This window comes from Elgaria multicarinata, chromosome 7 (genome assembly GCF_023053635.1).
Source record: "Elgaria multicarinata webbii isolate HBS135686 ecotype San Diego chromosome 7, rElgMul1.1.pri, whole genome shotgun sequence".
Lineage (NCBI taxonomy): Eukaryota > Metazoa > Chordata > Lepidosauria > Squamata > Anguidae > Elgaria > Elgaria multicarinata.
This window is the reverse complement of record NC_086177.1, coordinates 63,649,270-63,666,120: the sequence shown is the minus strand read 5'-3', so window position 1 is coordinate 63,666,120 and position 16,851 is coordinate 63,649,270. Positions and strand designations below refer to the sequence as shown.

At 41.9% G+C, this 16,851-nt stretch overlaps 1 protein-coding gene across 1 annotated transcript in view; it reads right to left on the bottom strand.

Moving 5' to 3' along the window:
- The window catches only part of SPIDR (scaffold protein involved in DNA repair), a 218,445-nt gene that overhangs the window by 140,328 nt on the left and 61,266 nt on the right, over positions 1 to 16,851 (bottom strand). Inside the window, exons 6-7 of the mRNA XM_063130704.1 lie at positions 13,175 to 13,431; positions 10,743 to 10,843 (exon numbers count right to left, since the gene is read on the bottom strand). Of these exons, the coding sequence (XP_062986774.1) occupies positions 10,743 to 10,843; positions 13,175 to 13,431 (358 nt within the window). The remainder of the gene's footprint in view (positions 1 to 10,742; positions 10,844 to 13,174; positions 13,432 to 16,851) is intronic.

Genomic DNA, 16,851 nt, shown 5'->3' with positions numbered 1-16,851 from the left:
CAAGTGAACACATGAACAGGACTGAAAGGCAGGGGTGTGTTGGTGTGGAAAGAGAGAGAGGGAGAGTTTCATTCATCTATACACACACACCACAAAACAATAACATGCAAAACTAATATGAAGGCCAAACTCAGGCAATGATTAATATATTACCACTGGACCTGGGAGACACGGATTGTAACCCCTAATCATGTCAGCAGCTCACAATATCAGCATGAACAAGTTCATATTTCTCTGCCAAACTTACTTCAGAGGATGACTGTAAGCACATATAAGAAGTGACATTGATATAAACATTAATAACAAATTATGAGTCTAAAAATATTAACATGTTTCTATGTTCTGTAGGCATTGCATTTACATGAATCCTAGAGTGATATATTCCAGGGGGTAGCTGTGTTAATCCATTGTAACAAAATCAAAGGTAACAGTATTATTATTGTTGTTGTTGTTGTTGTTGTTATTTATTGTGGCACATGCTTTAATGGACTACAGCCCACTTAATTAGATAAATGGAGCAATACCCTCAGCAGATTTTATATTATACATTACATATATTATGGTGAAAAGGGAGGTATGCCCTTCCTGGCCTATAAAAGTGGCCAGGGGTTTAGGGTAGCAGCTAATGCCTCTTTAATACAGGATGTAAATTTATTATTATTATTATTATTATTATTATTATTATTATTATTATTATTTGTATCCCGCCTTTTGCCCAATACTGGGCCTCAAGGCGGCCTTACAACGTTAAAACATATATTGTAAAACCTAGGAAAAGAAATGTACAAAATAAATAAATAAATAAAAAATAAAATAAAAACATAAATGTTTAAAATACACAACAAAATTATAAGTCATTAACATAGATGGAGGACCAGATTATTCTCCAAAGGCCTGTTGGAACAAACAAGTTTTAGCCTGCTTCCGAAAGCCCATCAAGGAGGGAGCCAGTCTAGCTTCCCCGGGAAGAGAGTTCCAAAACACTGGAGCAGCCACCAAGAAGGCCCTCTCCCATGTTCCCACCAAGCACGCCTGTGAAGATGGTGGGACTGAAAGGAGGGCTTCTCCAGAAGATCTCAAAGCACAGGCAAGCTCATAAGGGAGAATATGGTCTTTCATTATGCCTAAAAGGGGCAATAATAAGTCCTCTGTTTAAAAAAAAAATCCAAAACACTCCCCAAACCCCACTATATTAGATAATTTCCGGTCTATCTCCAAAATTTGCTTATTGGGCAAAGTGCTGGAGCATGTGATGATATCTCAGCTCCAGGTGTTCTTGAATGAGGCAGATTTTCTAGATCCACTTCTATTAGACTTCAGTCCTTGTTACAGGACAGAGACTGCTTTGATCGCATTGGTAAATGATCTATGCCAGGAACTGGGTATCCCTTTGGGATCTGTTCAACCTCTCAGTAGCTTTCAATTCCACTGTACACATCCTTCAGGATCACCTGTTTTAGTTGGGATTGTTTTGCAGTGGCTCCACTCCTTGGAGGAGTGATTTCAGATAGGGATGTGCTCCGCTCCGATTAGAATCGGAGAATCAGAAGCGAATTGGCCTGCTCCGCCTTGCCCAGAGGCGGAGTAGAAGCGGACCGGGGACCCGTAGAAGCACGGCAAAGAGAAGCGCCCATACGCGGAGCGCTTCTCTTTTCGCGGCACGATCCGATCACCATCTTGAAAATTTCGCCCATAGGATTGCATTGCGGAAAAGAATAGGGGATAACTGTATTGTTTTTTAAGCTATCTTTCTGAAACTTCTTGTGCTTAGAGAGTCGTGGCTGGGGGTCATTTTGAGCCTACTCTCAGCTCTCTGCGTGCTGCGGTTCGCTTGCTAGAAGTTTTTGAAAAAATCGGTTAAAAACAGCGGGAAAAGGTATCTTTTCGAAGGGCTGAGGGGCAGAGTCAACTCCCGGTCATGATCACATGATTCCAAAGTTGGAGGAGGGGATAGGCAAAACAGGTAACTTGGCATTCTGGGAACTTCTCTTTCTTAGTCTGAACGGACTTTTCCCAGTGTTTTTTAAAACAGTAGCCCCACCAAATGCACAAACACAACCTGAAATCATATACTAAGCAAATAAATAACAGATAGGAAATACAGCACTGCTACCCACCATAACCTTGGGGAACAACTGAATAGATGTGGTGCAAGGGGATGAGCTCAAGTAGGGCATGTGGACGTGCCCAGTGCACTCTCCTGTCCTTGGAGGGCCATCAGAGCCCTCCAAAGGTAAACCCGTGGAGAAGCAATGCCTTTCATGAGTTGAAGTGAAAGTTTGCTTCTTAAAGACTGGTCCCTAGACAGGGACAGTCAAAATTAGTGCAATTAACCCCCTCCCCCTGGGCACGTCCACTCCCCTCTTACTGGTAAAAGACAGATATAGCCTTTTTTTAAAAAATCTTCTGTTGTTTATTCAGCAACACTGCTGCTTTTAATTCCACCCCTCCTTTGTTTATTTATTTATTTATTTATTTGTTTATTCCATTTTATATGCATTACTGGCTTTGAAACTATCCTTGGCTCACTTCCTTATGCCCCCAGAAATGTCTGCTGCCTGCCTGCCTTCCCTCCCTCCTCCCCTGCCCGCCTCGCAGGGATGGTTTGTGTGTGTCTTGCTTTGACTCAGGGGAGAAGTCCTTCCTGTGCTCACTTAGACTTTTGGAAGTTCCAAATCAATTTTTCAAGTGTGAAAGAAGATTCATATTTAGGTTTATCTCTACTCCCCAATTCATGGCATGTTGGGATTTCCTTTGAAATGGGCCCATTGAGCTGTCTGCAGCTTTAAATCCCTGAGATACTGGGGTGTCTGATTTTCATAAATTCCCCAAAAATCAGGGGATGATGGGATTGGCTTGAGTCTCGGCATGCATGTGTATCCCTAGATAATCTATCATGGTGGCGAGTTTGAGGTTTCTAACGTGAAAATTGACGGAGATATCGAAAGGGGTGTGAATTGGGGTGAGTTAAAAGGTTAGAGCCCCGCCAAAAATCAGGGGATGATGGGATTGGCTTGAGTCTTGCCATGAATGTGGCTCTAGATGGCATCTGTGGGGGTGCCTGCTTCAATTTTTTTTATCTGTCAAAACGTTGGAAAACAGCCCATGTCTGCAAATGGGGTGTCCGATTTTCATAAATTCCCCCAAAATCAAGGGATGTTGAGATTGGCTTGAGTCTCGGCATGCATGTGTATACGTCCATGAGGTGTCATGGTGCCAAACATGAGGTTTCTAACTTTAACAGAAAAAAAGTTGTATACTTTTTTGTATTTCAATGCAAGCCTATGGGGGGGGGAAAGCGGAGCTCCGATCCAGATCCGGAGCTCCGGAGCGGAGCGGACTATAGGCGGAGCGGGGCGGAGCGAAGCGGCTCGATCCACAAATTGCGGATCTGGAAGAGAAACGGATCGGGGGGTCCGTGCACACCCCTAATTTCAGAAGGTGGTGCTGGAGGACTCCTGTTCAGCACCATGGTAATTGGCCTATGGGGTTCTATCTTGTCCCCAGAAGATTTAACATATACATGAAATGGCTGGGAGAAGTCATCAGGAGTTTGGGGTGATAACACTCAACTCTGTCTCTCTTTTCAACTTCTAAATCAGTGTCTAATGTCCATAATGGGCTGGACGGGGGTGGAGAAATGCTGAAGCTTTATCCAGACAATGAAGAAATTCTCCTAGTCAGTCAGAAGACAGATCAGGGATTAGGGACTCAACACGTGTTGAAAGGGGTTATATACTAGGCATTGGATCAAAAATTTGCCTGTGCCTGCGAGGGTAGCGGACACCTCTGCATCCAGCCCTCACGGGCCCTGGTGAAACCACTCAGCGCTAGGAAAGGCCTGCACATGACTGCTCTCAGGCATGGATCTGCTTTTTGTCTCTCCCCCCCCCCCCCCCCCGCTGCATTCATGGCAGCCACCAATAAAGCAAGGGGAAATATGCAATTTCTCCAACCCTGGAGAAATTGAGTATTTTTCCCTCCACTCTAATGCTATGACTTAGGGAAATTGCATGTCTATCGCTCGCCCCCACCAACGGAGGCCTTAAAGGCTCTACTGACAAAGCATTTAAGGCCCCCTTTAGCAGGGGTCAACAGCACATGACTTCCCCAGCCTTGGGGAAATTGTGTGTTTCTGTCCCTGGCCCCTCCCCAGCCAATCGGGGACTTTAAGGACACGATTGGCATGGGGGGAGACACCAAATTGTGCTTTCCAGAGCCCCGGAAAGTGCGCTTTGCCGAGAGCTCAAGAGGCTCGTGCAGCCTCCTGAGTACTCAGCAAAAGCTCGCATGGCCCAGTTTCTTGAAGTGGGGTGGGTCCTTCATGAGTTCTCCAAAGCCTACTCTGAACTAGGGTGTTCAGGTTTCAACAGTACATTTGCACAGCTAAGGCTACTGTGCCTATTCCTGGAGAAGTTGGATCTGGCCATGGTGACAAATGTTAAATTTTGTTTCCACTACTATAATGCTTCTACATGGGGCTGCCTTTGAAAAGTGTCTGAAACTTCAACTGATGCAGAACGCTGCAGCTAGGCTGTTGAAAGGGAATCGTTATAGGCTGCATGAAACCTATGCATACTGTTGTAATATCTCCACTGGCTACCAGCCTGTTTCTGGGATCAATTCAAAGTACTGGTTAGGACCTATAGAGACCTACACAACTTGGAACCAGGGTATCTGAAAGACTCATTCTCCCTTATGATTCTACATGAGTTTTAAGGTCCTTGGGGAGAGAAGCTTTTCTCTCTGCCCTACCACCATCGGAGGCACATTTGGCAGCAACATGAGAAAAAGCCTTCTCAGTGGGTACAGAATTGTAGCCCAAAACTACAATAAAAACCACAATAAATATGGAGGACGGCAGACGCCAAATATCAGATTCATAAAATCATACCTTAAAAGCCTGCTGAAAAGATTCAAAGAAGTTCCATGATTAATTTTAAAAGTTTATTTTCTGCATATGCATCAGTGATACATTGCTGTTTTCTCCAACAGAGACATGGGGGCTTGGTGCATGCAGAACACATGTGACCGCCATTTTGAATATGTAACCCCTGCTTGTCATGTCGTGTGAACAGCCCCCATGTTGTCCAAACCTGGCAAGAGTGGGTTATGCAAGGATTAAACAACCCTCGCATAAGTCATACTCGCTGAATTTGCACAACACGACAACCCCTGAGCAGGGGTTGGATATACAGCGTTAGCACCCACAGACCCCATGGCTTATCATGGGTTAAATAAACCAAGAGCCACTGCATGTCATCTGAACCCAGATACATGTTTAAAAACTTAATTAGTCTCCAGCACCCACCCACCAAACCCAATTCTAATTAAGCCTTTATCTAAAAGGCCTCTGGAAGAGGTAAAACCTACTTCCACCACCCAGAGATAGAGGCAAAGCAAAGCAAAGCTAATCCCAGGATTATTATTTTTCTTATTTAGTAAAGAGATAGGCAACTTTTAGAGGAACTGTGGTTTTTCCATAGTTTCTCTAGAACAGTGGATCTAATTTCAAGGAGGAAAGATCAAGGACAGAAAACAGCAGAGGCCTCTAGCCAAAATTACTGACATCCGTTAAAAACATGATTTGTTTAATATTTTAAGTTAAAGATATTAAAAGAGTGTGAAGTCAAAGAGCTCAGAGACAACCTACAACTATATTAAAGAAAGTAGGTAGAGCAGTGCTATAAAGGCCTAATCTAGGCCAGCATTCTGTTCCCACAGTGGCACCCTCCCATTCATGTTCCCCAGCAACCGGTATTGAAAAGCATACTGCCTCTGATACTGGCAATAATATAAAACTATTGTAACATTTATTTATTCATTTGTTTATTACATTTATATCCCACCTTTTTTTCCTCCTTAAGGAACCCAAGATAACATACATAATCCTCCTTCTCTCTATTTCACAACAACCATCCTGAGGGGGCAGTTGGACTGAGAGTCTGTGACTGGCCCAAAGTCACCCCGTGAGCTTCCAAGGCCAAGTGGGGACTAGAACCTGGATTTCCCAACTCCCAGTCCAACACTCTAAGTACTACACCATACCAGCTCTCAATGACTAGAAGCCATTTATAGTCTTACCCCCCAATAAATCTGTCTAATCCTCTTTTAAAGCCTTTCAAATTGGCATCTTGTGGTAGCGAATTCCATGGTTTACATATTCACAATGTAAAGAAGTGCTTCATTTATCTGGTCCAGTAAATATTATCTGGGGAATTTGTCTATAGCGAATACTTAGGATGAGTCATTTTCATAAGTATAATCCTATTAAGCCTGCAAAGCACATCATCAATTACGTAACATTATTCTTCCATTGTTCTTGTTTTTTGCTGAAGAAGGTTCCACACATACTTGAACACAGGTGTACCCAAATCAGAAGGCAGCTGGCAACGGAGACCTTTGAACATAAAACCAGTGACTCAAGCCAAAGAGAAGAAAGGGGAGTATACACACACTGTACAAACTCATGTAAGTGCTACTTTAGGCCTAATCATAAAAGCTTATATTTGATAAATGTTTACTTTTACCTAAGTAGCACTTTGTTTTTTTCAAACAGGATAGGCATATGTGGAGAAAAGAGAATATTTAATCCTGCCTGGAATTGTGTGTGTGTGCGTGTGTATGCACACACACTTTGATTTTAAGTGGCATGCCATTACTTTCTGCGCTTTGGTTTCCTCAAAAAGAAAAGCATCAGTTTTTATTTCTGCATTTTGTTTTCAACATTGTGAAGGAGGGGGAAAAGAGGCGATAGGAGGACACAAAGAGAACATTGGCCACTTGCCATTTCCCTGTGGGTCTAAAATAATAACTTCTAGCATTCAGTACTATTGAGAACAAGAAAGCCATCAAGTTCAGTGCCAACTAAGCAAAGTAGAAACACTTAGAATGGTGAAAAAGCCACAAAAAGACTATTCGCATGCTAAAGATGGTGCTAAAAGAGTGCCGGCCCAATGTGCATTAGTACTGCAGTACTGCATCCACATCCCATGGATGGGTGTGGGGCACCAAGCTTTCCTGCAAGAGAAATAGCCATGATGCACTGAGATTGCCTGTTCGCCTTTTTTTATTTCTTTCAGACAATGAATATACACAATTCAAGGCTGGATTTGGGAGCGCACAGCCAAAAAGTAGATGTTTAAGAATTTAAGAAGATTCACAAGATGGCAGGCCAAGAACTGAAAGAACTGGGCATGTTTAGCCTTGAGAAGAGAAGACTGAGGGGGAAATATGATACCACTCATCAAGTGCTTAAAGGCTGTCATACAGAGAAGGGCCAGGATCTCTTCTTGATCATCCCAGAATGCAGGACACGGAATAATGGGCTCAAGCTACAGGAAGCCAGATTCCAGCTGGACATTAAGAAAAACTTCCTGACTGTTAGAGAAGTACAACAATGGAACCAATGACCTAGGGAGGTAGTGGGCTCTCTCACACTCAAGGCTTTCAAGAGGCAGCTGGACAGCCATCTGTCAGGGATGCTTTAGGGTGGATTCCTGCATTGAGCAGGGGGTTGGACTCGATGGCCTTGTAGGCCCCTTCCAACTCTGCTATTCTATGATTCTATGAACATATACCATCAAGCCCCAAAGTTTTCATTTCCTTCCAGAGAGGCTGAAAGTTTGACCAGATGACTCCTGAATGGGGGTGGGGAGAGAGAGACGTTTTAATCCTTTCCCCAGGTTGATTTTGCAGCAGAACATGTCCTTCTATAGCAGGGATGAATAACTTCTGGCTCTCAAGATGTCTGGCCTACAACTCCCAACTCACCACAGGCTATGCTGGCCACAAGTTGTGCACCCATGTTATGTGCTTGATATAGCATAATCTTTAATAACTCTTCTCACCAATTGGAAGAGTTATTAAAGATTAGTTGTTGAGCCAATAGGCCTGTAATTTCATGGATCCCTTTCAAAAAACTGATATTGCTTCGGCCGCTCTCCAGTCTTCTGATACAATCTTAGGAATGTTACACATTTGTTAGATCAGCAATTTCACATTTGAATTATTTAAGAACTCTCAGATGGATACCATCTGGACCATTTATTTTTAATTTGTCAATAAGGTCTTGTACTTCAGCTCTTGTCACCATTATTTGCCTCAGTTCCTCAGACCCACTTCCTAAAATATCCATTCAGGCACAGGTATCTGCCCTACATCTTCTGCAGTGAAAACAGATGCAAATAATACATTTAGGGAGCAATCCTAGGTCCTCCAGACATAGGATGTTCAGTTTCTTGCCTTTGAGCTTGTAGTCAGGGCTCCGAGACAGGAAACAGCGCTCCTCGCTCCCTTCCCCTTGTGGCCAGCGCTGAAATAACCATGTCTACTACCTCTCCTCATTCGCAATACGAGTGCAGAGATGGGGAAAGGAGGAGTTCCCAGGGAGGAGACTGGGGACGTGGGGCTATGAGGTATCCTTAGCCATCCCCCACCTCCTTCTCTTCTCTTCTCTTCCCTGAAGACAGGCAAAAATAGACAGGACTCTGATCGACAGGAAAAATCACCTGTTAAGTTAAAATGCAGAGAAGGAGGCACCTGCATGAGATACTCATAAGCCTCCAAGTTCAGAAGATCTCCTTACTCTCCTTTAAGTACTTCTAAATTCTGAAGCAACCTTCCCCAGCCTAGTGCCCTCCAGATGTTTTGGACTACAACACCCCAGACCCCTGACCATACTGGTTGGGAATGATGGGAGTTGCAGTCCCAAACATCTAGAGAACACCAGGTTGGGGAAGGCTACCCTAAAGTCTCAGACTGGGTAACAATTTAAAACTTAAAAAAAAGAAGACTCAAGATTTACAACCCACTAATTATAAATAAGTACTAATCGATTGTCCAAATAAGATCTTCACAATGTTTTCTTTCTATACCAACCAAAGCTTCCATTCATTTCACAACCAATCCGACAGAGTACACTGCAGTAAGGCATAAAGACATGAATGATCCAAATCTGAAATAAATAACTAAGTAGAGATGGTGGAAAGTGCTTGTAACCATTGCTCCCACATGCAGGTACAAGAAGCAACATACTAAGGAACACAAGGCAATGACCCTGAATTACCTTGAAGTCTGAACCCAGTTGGTTCCCTTCCTCCATAAACAAAAGGTGCAACTATATGTGACATTTGTAGATCCTTCAGCGGATCTCCTGTCATTTTTCTAAAACTTTAACATGGCCACACAGGGCTCCAAATATGGTTGAAAATGCAACACCTGGGGGAAGTGGGGAAGCTTTAACCCTTTTCCTCAATGTCATGTTCCCAATGAAACTCTCCTTTCCCCCCTTATGAGAAGCTTCTTTTTCTCTGCAGGGGAAAATATGTAGGTCCCATATTTGGAACTCATTCTGGAAATGTTTTCCCAAATCTCAAAACCAGAACCTAGGATTTATCATCATCAGGAAATTCATCTCTTCTCTTTTATCAGTGACATTATGTTCCATGCAGTTGTGCACTATAGTTTCTAGAGGGATTTAACAAGACTCCAAAAGTTAAGATGGTCCAATCCCATCTCATTGATCTCTGAGCTCATCTGTCTCTTGCATGTTTGTCTTAAGCAAGAGCACAGAAGCAAAAAATGTGCAGATGTCAAAAACAAGCCTGTAAATCACCACATTTTTGAAATATTGTAAGGGAAAACAAAGCAAATAAAATCCCAAAAAGGGAAAGATAGCAAATGAATTGCAGCTAGACTTCCATAAAACTAATTTTATTTTAAAAATTGCTTTAATGCATTACAGCAGGACTCCACTATTTTCTACATTACACTGCTCTTATTGACTACAGTAGATAATAGTAAGCAATTGACAACAACAAAGCTATCCAATACAGTTTGCTTTTAACATGGAAAAATATGTTATGGTCATGATTCAAAGAAGCTATATGCATGTGCAAATAATGGAATCCAAAGCCAAACTTTTCCAAAATGATTTTACTGCAACAGCTACCATGTTTGAAGAATCAAGTCAAGAGGTACAAGGATAAAACCTGTCATTAATTTGTCCCAAGGTTTTTCTGATGTACCAAACTATCAGACAGGTTGTCTACCACTAGTCTAAGACAATGTGCTTACTTCGGGCCTTGTTAGTCTTGAACGACTTTTAGGATTGTTGAACTGATACTTTGAAAGCATGAAAATTACATAGCTCTGGAGAAGCCTTTTATTTAGGGAAACTGCTCCAAGAATATCAAAGACTGCACTTTTTTGGTGTTGCAAAACTGATACATCCTTCTCTGTTTCCACTGAATAACCTGAGTAATACTAAGAAGTACAGTTTTATAAGACACATAGGGTGACCATATGAAAAGGAGGACAGGGCTCCTGTATCTTTAACAGTTGCATAGAAAAGGGAATTTCAGCAGGTGCTAGTTGTATGCATATCGCACCTGGTGAAATTTCCTTTTCATCACAACAGTTAAAGCTGCAGGAGCTATACTGCAGCTATACTGTGACCAGATTTAAAAGAGGGCAGGGCACCTGCAGCTTTAACTGTGTGATGAAGAGGAAATTTCACCAGGTTCCCCATATATACAAATGACGCCTGCTGAAATTCCCTTTTCGATATAACTGTTAAAGATACAGGAGCCCTGTCCTCCTTTTCATATGGTCACCCTAAAGACACATATCAGACTGTCTACACTGCACCTCATGAATCTTCATTTAAAATCAAAAAAGTATACTTTGTCCCAGATAGTTTGCATAGTAATCAGTTGCCAAATTTCCACTATGGTTCTTACCTGAAAGTCTTTCATAATCTGAAATACACTGATGCCTCCAAAAGCTAATGGCAGTCCTCTCTCGGTTCTGTAGTCTATTCAATCTCTCTGCTAGCCCTCCCCTACAGAGAACAAAGGATTATTTAATCATACCAAGATTTATCTTTTTTCTTGCACACCACAAAACAAATGTAATATATATATTCTGAACTCTTTAGAGCCGTAGCGACATTATGAAATTACACCTTTATAGATTTGTGTTTTAATCTTATGTAAAACGCCCAGAGAGCTTAGGCAATGGGGTGGTATACTAATACTAATAATATAATCTATAACCTACATTTACCATAAGCTGTTTTCCTATATAGTTTTTCAGTACCTGGAATAAAAAGCAGAGGAATTTTGAAATCGGTTCAAGACAACTCCTTGAGTCACAGTGACTGACTTTCCAACTGAAGAGTGTAATTTCAGCCACAACTTTCATTTGAGTGTACTTTTGACCATTGGCCTACAGCATATTACTGGTAGATGCGTGACCCCTGGCAAGAAGTGCGTCCCAAAATACTCCTCAAACATACTTGACCTCATGATTCATTTGATAAGCTAGGTCAAGTGTGCACTTCCAGTGGTCTGAAAATTGTCCACGGCTGAGATAGTCCAATTTTTGCAAGGGGAATGTCATGCAAAGCAAACATACATGAGGTAATATTGTAGCAACTTATCTACAATTCAGATATAAAACTGTCCATGTTAAATACAATTAAGTTATTTTGCCTGAAAATGCATTTGAGCTAATGACACAGTTGAGTAAATTGCTGAACCTATGTACCTTTTATTCTTAAATATTCAGATGAGGCTGCACTTTGAATCTCCTCTATCTGTTATGAGAGTGGATTGGAAGGAGACATAGCAGGGCCTTCTCACCTAAGGCCTAGTGTTACAAACTTCTAAAGAGCTCTTTCAGTGTACAAACCTATAGACTTTTAAAATGCATAGATGAGATTCATTTGGTTTTAGTGATGCCATTTCGAACTGGATGCCTGATATTTTACTGATGTGTGATATATTTTATTTTAGTGGTCACACAAAAAGAAAAGGTAGCTGTGTTGGCCAAATGAATAAATAAATAAATAATCCAGATTAGGTTCCTATTTGTCAATGGCTCAGAATGATGCCCATTGTAGTCTAAAATATCCAAACAACAAAAGGTTGGAGAAGGCTAACACTAAACATTCAAAAAGCAAGCTATTTTTCCCTTTCTCATCTACACATGCCAAAATGGCTTGAAACGTAAGCTCTGTTAAAAAGGTGGATTTGCTTTATGCACCCTCTCGTCCTCCAAGTTACACTTAAATATTACACTTTTGCAGCATGAATGCTGTAATTTTTAAAAGCTGATATAATTTCAGCAAGCTTGCTTTCAAGTAACAGCTCAAGTTAGAAGACCTGGGAAAGCAATAAAAGTAAATAATTTATTTGTCCTTTGGTAGTAAGCCAAAGGAGCCCAGAGTATTTTATAATCACACAAAACTTCTTAACCAATTATTCACCAGCCAAAAGCATTTTGAAACTTATGAAAAGGAAATGTCTTCTTTTCCTTCTAGATACTTTAGAGCAACCTACCAAGCATTAAAATTTTATTTTGATAAACTATGAGATGAAAAGTAACAGGGTGTTTCAAAAAGATGTTCCTGTACTGTAAGATTCCTTGAGTTTAAAAAAATCCAGGGAAAAGCTGTCATTCAACTACAAATTTGTTTTACTTTGATGTTCTCTTTCCCTACAGAATGTATTTGATTTTCAAATCTTCGGCTCATTTCACAGGATGAGAATGGTTTTTTATTGTATGGCATTTCAGAAATAAGTTTTATTATACTGTGTCATATCAGTGTTTAATTGCTCATCAGCATAAACTGTGTTTAAATAAGCAAAGTGAAGTTTTGTTTTACTTCTCACAATAATATAAAATGAAAAGGAACTAGTGCTGGATTTTGTATTGTTATTTGCCTTTTAATTTTTTTAATGTTTTAATATTACATCTGACTTAATTATATTTTTAACCTTTATATAGTACTATTTATGTTTTAATTGTATATGTTTTAATTTTATAAAGCCACCTTGAGTCCCAGTATTGGAAAAAAGGTGGGATACAAATAAATATAATAAATAAATAGCTAAACTAAGACCAGCACTACTAAACAGAATGTGGATTCACACAATCATAGAGGGAAAACAAGCCATGTTGTACATAGAGATTAAGGTATCAACAACTCCTGGAATAAGATTTAAGAAGTTAATTAAGCTACCACATGGTGATTCACAACTCATAATATTAATATTTAAGAAAAAAACCCATCTTCAAATATTTAACTCTTAAAAATTGATTTTGCCAATGCTGAAGGAACACCAGTTAATAATAATAGGATGTTATATTTAAAAGACCAGATACATACCTCAGTAATTTTCTTTTCTTTGCAGAATCTTCTGGAGTTCTCAAACTCTTGTCTTGCTTTTTCTTAGGTGTTTGCAGAAGGGTCTGAGCAGATTTTAACCAATCGCTTACTGATCTTCCTGTATCCATTTCATTCCCTGTGCCAAAACTGAACTGGAGCTTTTTAGGAAATTTTAAATTAGCAGCTTCACTTTTGATTGGGCCTTCTTCCAGATTTTCACTGTCTGATGAATATTCTGAAATGTCTATAGAAATTGTCTGCATTCAAGAAAAAATATATTTAAATCCAAAGCTGTCACAGTAACAATCAATAAGAACATAACATTATATTCTTAATGACACAATATAACATGTCACAAAATTACGACAAGCAGTGTTAGGAATTCATCCAATACATCCAGAAAGTAAGGTCTGAAAATGGTCAAGAAGGCTGTGTTTTATTGGAAAGAGTATAACCCATTTCTCTGTTTTCACAAAATGGAAATGCTCAAGGCAGTTTGCACAACTCAAAACTCATTAAGCACTAACAAATAACAATCAGCAGTATAAACAATACCCCCAAACAGGAGCTAAAAACCAACAAGGGAACCAAGGCCTAATCTACACCAAGCAGGATACTGCACCATGAAAGTAGTATATAAAAGGCAGGAGCCACACTACTGCTTTATAGCGGTATTGAAGTGCACTGACAACTGTTGGGACCCATTGGCACATGCCATATACCGCTTTCATAGTGCTATATCTCGCTTGGTGTGGCTCCTGCTTTTTATTTACTGCTTTCATAGTGCAATATCCTGCTTGGTGTAGATAAGGGCCAATAATCAAGTCATACCACTGATCCATCTAGCCCAGGATTTCAGAAAGGGGACTTTTCCAGTACTATCTAGAAGTGCTAGGTATTGAACCTGAGACCTTCTGTAGACAAAGCATTTGCTCTACTACTGAGATAAGATGCTTCTTCCCTGAAAAATCTATGCAGCAAATAAATCAAAATCTTGACAGAAAACAAAGATATGGTCATTAACAGAACACTGGCAAAGAAAGAGTTTTTGACTTCCACATTCTGGGTGCCACAGCAGAAAAGGTTCCCTTAATGTATTGTTTACATTTCAGAAGGTGGTAGTATATGCAAAAGGGGCTCACCAAATTATCAGAGTGGAGCAGCTTTCCTTTATATAATGGTAGTTCATTGTATACAAAAATGGACCAGCAGCCAGTGCAGCTGATACAGCAAAGGAGTAACAGACTGGAGGCCTTGCTAGACCTACCTGAAAATCGGTGCTTCAGGTGCAGCGAGGCCACGCTACAATTAGCACGGGCTGTCGTGCCTATCTACACGTCAGACGCGATGAAGCCCCATCGTGTCCGCCATTGTTGTTGTTGTTGTTGTTAAAGGGGCCGGTGTGCACAGGAGCACACCACCGGAAAGATAAGGTGGTGGGTTTTTTTTTTAAAAAAAGAGGGTCCCCCCGTCCCCATCCCCCGATTTCCCCCCCACGACCTCCACTGGCCTGTGATCCCCCCTGTCCCCACCTCCTGTGTCCTGCCACCACTGCGCCGCTGATGTCCCCAGCCACTCTGTCCCACTGCCGCCGCCACTGTCCTCAGCCAGCGTTTTTTGTTGTCGCCATGTCCTGCAGGCCAGACATGGCAACAACAGGAAACGCTGGCTGGGGACAGTGGAGGCGGCGGCGGCAGAACACAGGAGGTGGGGACGGGGGGTTGAGACATGGATGTGGGGACGGGGGGGGGGACTGGAGGCCAGGGGAAGTCGTGGGGGGGAATCAGGGGAAGGGGGCGGAAGCGCTGTGGCCTGTCCACCGCTTTTCCCGGCTTCTCGCGTATAAGTGCAGTAGCCAGGAAAAGCGGCGGAACAGTCCACACGCCCACGGTCCCAGCCTCAGGCCGGGACTGCGGGCAAAACCGGGCTAAATGGGGATTCATTTATCCCGCGCCCAGGGATGTTTCACCCCTGCCTGACCCCGGGATCCCCTGTGCCTCATCTGGATGCACAGGGGCGAGCCCGGGGCAAGCACCGGGCTAAACCTCCGTCTAGCAAGGCCCTGGGTAACACCAGTTCAGCGGTAAAACCATCCATGAATTGACAGGGCCATGCTTTGCTAAACAATGGGGTTTTCCTGGGTTATTAGTTGTGACATCCAAATCTGGCACTCTGGGTTGTTGAGGGTTAAACAACCCACAGTTTTAATCCGACAATAAAGAGTTTTAACTCAACACCCTGGGAATAGGGCAAGGCATTCTCAGACTATTTAACAAAGTGGATACAAAGTGGAAGTAGTGAATGAGCAGGAGACAGCAAACTCCAAAAGTGGTGGCTGTACAAGACGGAGCTTTTGAGGCAGCTATGATTGCTGCAGAATTATCTGAAGTTTATTTTTGCTGTGCCGACGTACAAAACAATTACTCGAAGGAAGCATGCCAAATAAAAACAAGTTCGCTGTCAAGTGAAGCGCCAAAGTGGAGTAGGTAATTTACAAGGAAAGTGAGAAGTCAATTGTACTACTGTAGACTGGACACAGCAGACAGAAGAATTTGTGCACTTGTGAAGGACTGAGGGTTTTTTTTTTTTTTAAATCACAACTCTGTTCTAGCACTTGAGATGCACCCAAAAACAACAACAATACGAACAGAGCACCAAAAAAGGCAAATAAAAAGAAGGTGCAAACGCTGCGATTGCTCTGAAAAGGGGTCGTGAGCGGGGGTGAGGGGTTGAATCAGACAGAAAAGTTTAACATATGAAAAGAAGGACATATGAAGATATGAGAGGAGTTGTACCGCAAAGCCCCCTGGGATATGGGAAAGAAGCAGGTGGGAGGAGTAAGGGAAAACAAGCCAAGTCAAGCTGCAGAATGCCCAATTGTCTGTCGGGAGTAATGTGGGTGAGCAAACAAACGAACAATCCACAGTGGCTTATTCTCAGCATGGTTTAGTGTGATGTGCAAACCAGTCCAAAGTGCCTGCCAGGCAAGGCTGCCTTTTTGCTCAACTATCAGGTGTGTAGATTTACCTGTCCCAAACTTCCTCGCCAGTAAGTTTGAAACAAACTACAAGCAAATTTCCCTGAGCTGAAATGACTGACCATCTACTTGCTGCTGCTAATCATCCCAAATCATGCTGATAGCTTTCCCTGTCCTATCTATCATTTGTCCTACCTCTGAGTAAGTTAATTCCCAAATTGCTTACCATGAAAGAACTGGTAGTGTGCTGAAAAAAATAATGTATATAATTGAATGCTTCTTTTAGTACCCACCCACAGAGATGTCTGCCTGCTTTGTGTTTGCATGATTAGCTACTTTGGCCATAGCTAAACTGTGCTCCACAAATCAGTGATTCCAATGATACCAGCAGGGAGCTAAAGTCTTCATCTTGGGGGCTCAGGAACAAAGACTACCAGAGTAATGAGGCAAAAGGCACAAAGTTTCACACCACTCTCAGTGACTGAGTTCATACATCACAGCAAGCCACCATGGGTTACCTAACCCTCGGGGCTGCCGTGGCGCATGCCAGACATCATTATGAATATGCAAGCTCCAGCCAGCGGTTGCCATAGCTTGTCATGTCATGCAAGCCAGGAGTGTCAGGAGTTGTGCAAGGATTAAATAACTCTCACATAAGCCTAACAGTCCATGGGTTATGTGAGGGTTAAACAAGCCTCGC